Source organism: Lathyrus oleraceus, chromosome 6, assembly GCF_024323335.1.
Source record: "Lathyrus oleraceus cultivar Zhongwan6 chromosome 6, CAAS_Psat_ZW6_1.0, whole genome shotgun sequence".
NCBI classification, from domain to species: Eukaryota; Viridiplantae; Streptophyta; class Magnoliopsida; order Fabales; family Fabaceae; genus Lathyrus; species Lathyrus oleraceus.
Window position 1 is genome coordinate 196,628,991 of NC_066584.1, and position 7,757 is coordinate 196,636,747.

Genomic DNA, 7,757 nt, shown 5'->3' on the forward strand with positions numbered 1-7,757 from the left:
GTTATGTCACAATAAAATGTGTTAATAAAATTGGTAACAGAATGTATAAATCCTAAATACTTTAAAGAAGTGAGCAAAAGAAATAACCTTAGTTAGAAAAGTTTGACATAACAAGTTGAAAATGAAAGACATATTTTATCGTAATTTGAAAGCAGAAATTCCGAAGAAATTTATAAGTTTGATAAAAGCAGAGAAGATTGGAAAGGAAAAAGATATTATGTTGAAGAAAGAAGGAGGGGAAAGTCAAAAGGATGTGAAGAAAAATGATATTACTTTGTTGAAGAGAGAATGGGGGTAAGTCGAAAGGATGAGTAAATCTTGAAAAAAAATATAATTAAAAAAAAAATATAATTAAATAGTGTATCAATTTTTAACTATACATGCTGATTCAGATTTACACCAATGACATTATTGTCACGCTACATTAAAACTTAACGTTTTTTTATTAGAAATTGACGGAAAAGAACAAATAGAATAACAAAAGTGAAATTAAGAGACTGATATAATATTTTTTAATAAAGAAACTAAAACAAAATGTTAAATTAAATTAAGAGATTTAAATTAAATTAAGAGATTTAATAACTAATTATGTCAGATTAAAATTAAAATCTTCAAGAATTAATAACTCATAAAAAAAACATGTAAATCGGTGTTTTTTTAAATTTTATTTTATGTTAATATTTTTGTTTTTATTTTATAAAAAAATTAGCTTTTGTTTGTCACGACAAGAAATGTCGCCGTTTCGGATTAGGTTTCTAAACCCTAAAAAATCAAAGAACTTCGCATCTCATCTTCTTCCCTGACTCTGGTAACCAGTATCAGCGACTTCGGCCGAATCCTTATCGGAAAGGAAGAGAATGGCGGAGTACGATCTGACACCGCGGATGGCTCCAAATCTCGACCGACATTTGGTATTCCCTCTCTTAGAGTTTCTCCAAGAGAGACAGTTATACGATGATAATCATATCCTTAAGGCTAAGATTGATCTCTTGAACAACACTAACATGGTTGATTACGCCATGGACATTCACAAGACGCTCTACCATACCGAAGATGTCCCTCAGGATATGGTCGAACGTAGGGCTGATGTTGTTGCTCGTCTCAAGTCTCTTGAAGACGCTGCCGCTCCTCTTGTTGCTTTCCTTCAGAATCCTGCCGCTGTTCAGGAGTTGAGGGCTGATAAACACTACAATCTCCAGATGCTCAATGACAAATACCAGGTTTTCTCCCTTATTTCACACCGTCAATCAATTATTTTACTATTGTTTTATAGGAAAATGGTTATTTCTCCTTAAAAATTGGTTCCCAATATGCCTGTGATACTGGTGTTTGGATGTCTTTTATTGATAAAATGAGTTATTTTTCTTCTTTTATTAGACTAGTTTATAGTTAAGAAAAAATGGTTTTTAGGAAATATTCAGCTTTTGATGATAACTTTGAAGGATAACAAATAACTGATTATCAGAAGTAACTGCTGTGTTTTCTGTATAGTTGTTGGGTTTTTGTAGACTAGGACCGTAATTGGGAATTGTAACTTTATTCTTCAGGCAAACATAGTGTGGTGTTTGGATTGGTGGTGGACAGAAGTGATTTTAACCTATAGTGTGGTATTTGGTTTGGATACATTTATGTAAAAGTGAGATGAACAACAAATTTCAGCGTAAAAATCCCGTTTAAACTCAGAAGCTACAAATTCTAGCTTCAAGTAGAATAAATTTTGGAGACAAAATCAATTCTGCTTTAGAAGAATCAAACACCTCAAAATCACTCCAAAATCAATTCTACACATCTAGAATGGCTTTGGCTATTCCAAAAGTCAAACCAAACATGCTAATAGATTTAAGCTGCCAAAGGGTAGTGGGTGATCTTATAGCAGGGGGTATTTGCTAGACAACATGATTGAGTGCTATTTAAATAATTGTTTATCACCCAAGAGTTTATGTATTGTATAAGTTGTTTCATTACTTGAATATGTGATGAGAGACTCCTCATTAATCTTGTTCAAACTGTTTCTATACTGTATCTTGTTGAGCTTATTCATAAACAGTTTATGGACATCATAAGCTATTTTTATAAGCTCTTTCAAACACCTGCTTGCACCAGTACTTATGTCATCAGATAATTCTATATAAGTTCTTTCAAATGCCTCTAATATGGTGGTCTCTTGCTAGTAAGGATCTAAAGCTGTTATATTATTGACTTAGACTTTAGGTGATTTAACTTCTCTTTGTTTCTACTTTCTACTATATTGCCACTTTTAACTAAAATAGATAGAATCATAGTAATATAGTCTCCTTGCATTGTTTTTCAGAGTTTTATTTTTTCAAGCACTTTTTTCTTTTGGAATAGGGAATTTTGTTGTATCTGAAATCTGACTTCTTAATGGATGATTCTGTTTAACAGATTGGTGCTGCACAAATAGAGGCATTATACCAATATGCCAAGTTTCAGTTTGAATGTGGAAACTACTCTGGTGCTGCTGACTATCTTTATCAGTACAGAGCATTATGCACAAATAGTGAAAGGAGCTTGAATGCATTGTGGGGAAAGCTGGCAGCTGAAGTATTGATGCAGAACTGGGATGTTGCTCTTGAAGAGCTCAACCGCTTGAAGGAAATAATTGACTCAAAGGTTGTTCATCATTTCAACCATTGAGTTGCACCACTTTCTTGCTTGTATTGCTGTTATTAATTTAGAATTACCATTGGTGAACTTTTTTGCAGAATTTTTCATCACCTATTAATCAGGTGCAAAGCAGAATATGGTTGATGCATTGGAGTCTGTTCATCTTTTTCAACCATGACAATGGAAGAACACAAATAATTGATCTGTTTAACCAGGACAAGTATGCACTTCCAACTTATCTTTCCCTTTTCCGGATACCTTCATTTGTTTCTAATCAGAACACACCTATTTCACATATTTTGTTTTTGTTGTTAATCTGCATAATACTTTGTCAATTGCTTCCTCACTCTGGGATGACTTTATTATTTTAAATGTTGCTTTGTCTAATATATGTGATATCATTTGTAGGTATCTTAACGCAATCCAAACAAGTGCTCCACACCTTTTGCGATACTTGGCCACAGCATTTATTGTCAACAAGCGCAGGAGGCCTCAATTCAAAGATTTTATAAAAGTTATTCAACAAGAGCAGAATTCATACAAGGACCCCATCACCGAGTTTCTGGCTTGTGTTTATGTCAACTATGACTTTGATGGTGCACAAAAGAAGATGAGGGAGTGTGAAGAAGTAAGTTCCCTTTCTGTTGACTATAGCTAATAAATGTCAGCTATTGAAGTGATGTAAATGCTCACTCAGTTTATCTTTTTATTTTAGTATTTGTGTACTAGTTAAGCACTCGCTATACCTCTGTGTTGATTATAATATGTTTACCATTTGTGAAAATGCAGGTAATTCTCAATGATCCCTTCCTTGGTAAAAGAGTTGAAGAAAGCAACTTCTCAACTGTACCACTAAGGGACGAGTTCCTTGAAAATGCTAGGCTGTTTATTTTTGAGACATACTGTAGAATACACCAACGCATTGACATGGGGTATGTGCCTAGTATCTGATTCAAATACTGTAGTGCCCGTTGGGTACAACTTTTTAAAAAGCCTCTATTTTTTTAATGAAAAACACGCTTCAATAAGGGTTGTGCCTTATGATGCTTTATTGTGTCTTTGTGATATTTATCCCCTCTGGTCTGCTTTTACATACAACACAAATATATTATATACTGGGATTTTAAAGTTGCAAGTTGCAACTACAGTTTTGATTTTAGGGTTGCTCAATTGCTGATATTTCTTTAAAACAGAGTTCTTGCTGAGAAGCTAAATTTGAATTATGAGGAGGCTGAGAGATGGATTGTGAACCTCATCCGTGGCTCAAAGCTTGATGCCAAAATTGACTCTGAAACTGGAAGGGTTATCATGGAACCTAATCATCCGAATGTGTTAGTTGACATTGATTACAGACTTGATATATTAAGGTCTTTTATAGTCTTATTTGTTTCTTTTCTATGACCATTAATATTTGAAATGCTTCATGTACAGGTATGAGCAGCTGATAGACCATACCAAGGCCCTTAATGGTCGTACTTACAAGTTAGTCACCCAGATTCTGGAACACACACAAGCTCAAGTAGCTCGTTAAACTGTCTAGGCTAAGGAGAGCATCTGTTATATCTTTCCCCAATGCATCAAATTGTTTTTTTTGGTATTTAGAGTGCATACAAATTCATGGGTTGTAACCTTACTTGAAGGTTGTTTTTCTGATAACTCCTATTGTTTTTACTGTCAATCTAGATATTTAGTATTTTTAATTATCATTTTGCTTAATACATTTACCATGAATTTCCTCATTTGGCTCTAGCTACACCAACCTTCTGGCATAGTTTTAAAATTCCAGCTGTTTCGATTGGTTAAATTGGGAACTAAACCCATCACTGATCATGCTATTGGACTGTGTATGTAATTAAATTGGTATCAAACCGGTTAGGTTTGTGAAAATAAAATTCAAATGTACATTTAATATGCAAGGATGCGAAGTGCAATAACAAGAATGTAGAATTGTCTAATTGTATTCAAGAGAAACACTTTATTTGTTAATCAAGTTTTTTTGACCAGTTTGTTTTCTTTTCAATATTCATATTTTGTGGATAAGGTATTCACAGGTCATTAAAATTGTTTTAAACTTCATTGGCTTCTTGACAAAAAAACATCATTTGTTGAGATTTTCAAATTAAAATAATTGTCTTAGCATATTGAATATGAATCATCTGGAGGGAAATTCCAATCAAATTTCTTCAATACAATCATACATTGTTTTAGCATATTATCAACATGAAATCTCCAACAACAACAAACTCAAATAAACAAATTGGATAAAAACTAGAAGTATACACGTTTCAGACATGTATTATGTACTCAATAGCAACATTTCTCCTCTCCAAAACAAAGAAAAAAAGAAAAACATAATGGTCAGACTCTGACATAGATATATATGCATGTGAAGGACCAAGCATGAAATGAACATTGAGATGGCTTCAGAAATTCATGCATTGGTGCTCATTCTGATAGGAACACATATCCAAAAATCCTGCTCTTAGCCTTGGTGTGCTCATAGACCTTACTTTTGCTTTGCTAGACTCAGTCAAAGACATGTATTTAGGAAAAACAGGAGAATTTGGCATGGGACTCTCATCACCAATTGAACTTCTTTTTACATGAGAAAATGATTTTCTTTGGACTGAAATTTTTGAACTCAATTCTTCTTGTACTTCATTTCTTAGTGTGATATTTGAAAGATGAGATGGTTTACAAAGAACATCCCAATCACTTATTTCTTTATGTAACCACTCTTCTAACGTACGGCAACTATCTCCTCCAAATTCTTCCACCCTTTGAGAAAATGTTCTCTCCTGAAAAATATAAATCACATGGTTATTTTCTAGTGCATGACATGAAAAAAGGAAGGTTCAAAACTAGATTACCTTTTGTGAAGAAGAGTATTGTCTCATGCGGTCTCTTTTGACAATAGCCTCTTGCTTTCTTAACCATATAGCTTCAATGCCTTCCTTTGAGTGTGAGCTACAATTCCATGTTTTTTGACTATAGCATTCAGCCTGCAAAAATTCTTGAGTAAATTAGACCCGATGGTAGCTCATATTCAATGCACACTTGCCCTGTTCGGATAAACAACTTAATTTAACGCTTGTAACATAGACACTTACTGTATAATGCTTATGCATAAATGATTTCTATATAAAAGATACATTTATGTCGGGTGGTTTTCTATAAGTAAGCTTTTTCCATACGCTCTCTCAAATAGTCTCACCATTATTTATACTCTAGTCTTAGATAAATTAAAATAAGTCAATTTAAATACATTTACCTTAAGTTCATTCTCTTCTATCTTTTTCTTTTCCTTTGGAAACAGTTTTATCTGTTCATTTTTGTAGTTTTCTTCTTCAGTATGGCTGCTTCTGTCCTGGTTTTCCTTTTGAGTTTTTGCATTTGAGGGAACACTCTTCAAAGATCTGAACACTTGACGCCTAACAGCTTGACCGCGAATTATGGCCTGTAGTCTTATAACTCCCTTCAATGCTCTTAATGCTTTTCTAGCCTGTTTCATTACCAAATTATAATTCCAGTAAATTTACAACTACTTGATAACTTAGAGAATCAGTTATAGTTTCACTTTATGTATACTTTTGAAAATAGACAATCAAATTGATCAAAACAGAAGCTCACAAAACAAGAACCGGATTCAAGGAAAATTTACGAGATGTGCACGATAAACACTTTGAATCTTGATGGCAGCCAAACTTCTGTCTCCCTTGGAGAGATATGAATTCGAACGAGAGGCACCACTTGTGAGTTTGACAACCTCAGCAGCAGCATGTGCAGCAGCGATTGCAGCCTCAGCAGCAGATGCTGTTGCAATAGCCACAGCTAAAGCATGCTTTCTCTGTTCTGCATTTGCTTCAATCAATGTCCTTTTTGAAGCTGTAATTGTAGGGTATTGCTTCTGTTTAATCCTTCCTAATCTCCAGCCCCATTTCTTCTGGTTCTGGATATTACACAATAATTATTTAACAAAATAAGTTTTGTAGTACTAATTGTAAGATGATCACAACAATGTATATGTATCTCTTACTTTGCACTTTGACTCAGAAATGAATAGGCTTTTCACCCATCCAAACCAGCTCTTCCTCTTTGCCATTAAGATTTATCACATCACTCAAACTGAATTTGTAAGCACCAAAAGAAGATGATGATCACCCTTGTGTTGATGATTTCAAAGTCTAAACTTTGTTGATGATTTCAGAAATGAGATTCATTGCTCTTTGTGCGTGTCATCAAAATTTATAGGCTTTAATTGATGTGGTTTTTCATTGAGTACCTAGCATGTATGTGAAAAGGTAGATTGGGAAAGCCATAAGGATGAATGATTCTTGTAATGATGTGGTCAATGGATCTAGATGACTCATCATGGTTGCTTAGAACATAAAATTACAATGGGCTCCCTTCCCTTCCCTCTTGTTAACTATATGTTTGATTTGTCACACTAACTAAAATGACCTTTTCTTTTGCATTTTCTTTTTCCTTCCGGAAGACTGCAATGGACTGTTATTATAACTGAAAAAAGATGCATTATATGGCCCGTTTGTTTTGGCTTTTTTTTTAAAATGATTTTTATAGTGTTACATATTTTAGTGTAAAAAAAATTTACAAATAAACTTTTCATAAAAGTTTCAAATGAAAATTTGATTTGAATAGTTATTCTTAAAATGTTATTTTAGTTATTTCATCATTTATCTAAAAAAAATTTGGATATCAAAATTTTAAAAAATCACTTAATTTTGAAGCTATTTCAAATAGCTTTTCACAAAAATCATTTTTGAGATACAATTTTTTGAAAAAATTGTGATTTTGACTATGTTTTGATCTTCAATAATGTAAATTTATGTTATTGAATGAACAATTCAATCTTTTAATTTATAAAAAATAAATTAAAAAAAACTTGTAATATTTTTAAAAACATTTTTGTAGAATCCATTTTCAAAAATACAAAGAAAAAATCCATTTTTTTAAAGTCAAAACAAACTAGCCCATAATACATGTCCAAATTGAAACTAATTATCACATGATGTATAGATTCTATTCAGTAAAAAAGAAAGAAAAAAAGAAGAAGAATATAAACAATAAGTTAGTCCATAGTAGATAAATTTATAGCTAATTTGAATTTTTTT

General features: G+C 32.7%; 2 protein-coding genes across 2 annotated transcripts; one reads left to right on the plus strand and one right to left on the minus strand.

Annotated features, from left to right (window-relative positions):
- Positions 1-702: 702 nt before the first annotated feature.
- LOC127091243 (eukaryotic translation initiation factor 3 subunit E) lies at positions 703-4,364 on the plus strand. Its single transcript, XM_051029824.1, has 7 exons — positions 703-1,220; positions 2,404-2,631; positions 2,724-2,845; positions 3,034-3,253; positions 3,415-3,557; positions 3,819-3,956; positions 4,057-4,364. Exons 1-7 carry the CDS (start codon positions 858-860, stop codon positions 4,154-4,156), a joined length of 1,314 nt encoding a protein of 437 aa, XP_050885781.1. The 5' UTR covers positions 703-857; the 3' UTR covers positions 4,157-4,364.
- A 498-nt stretch (positions 4,365-4,862) lies between these two features.
- LOC127091244 (protein IQ-DOMAIN 12) lies at positions 4,863-7,078 on the minus strand. Its single transcript, XM_051029825.1, has 5 exons — positions 6,662-7,078; positions 6,287-6,574; positions 5,897-6,127; positions 5,496-5,627; positions 4,863-5,423 (listed from the first exon to the last, which is right to left on the minus strand). The coding sequence occupies exons 1-5, from the start codon at positions 6,725-6,727 to the stop codon at positions 5,049-5,051; spliced, it is 1,092 nt and encodes a 363-aa protein (XP_050885782.1). The 5' UTR covers positions 6,728-7,078; the 3' UTR covers positions 4,863-5,048.
- Between the last annotated feature and the right edge of the window lie 679 nt (positions 7,079-7,757).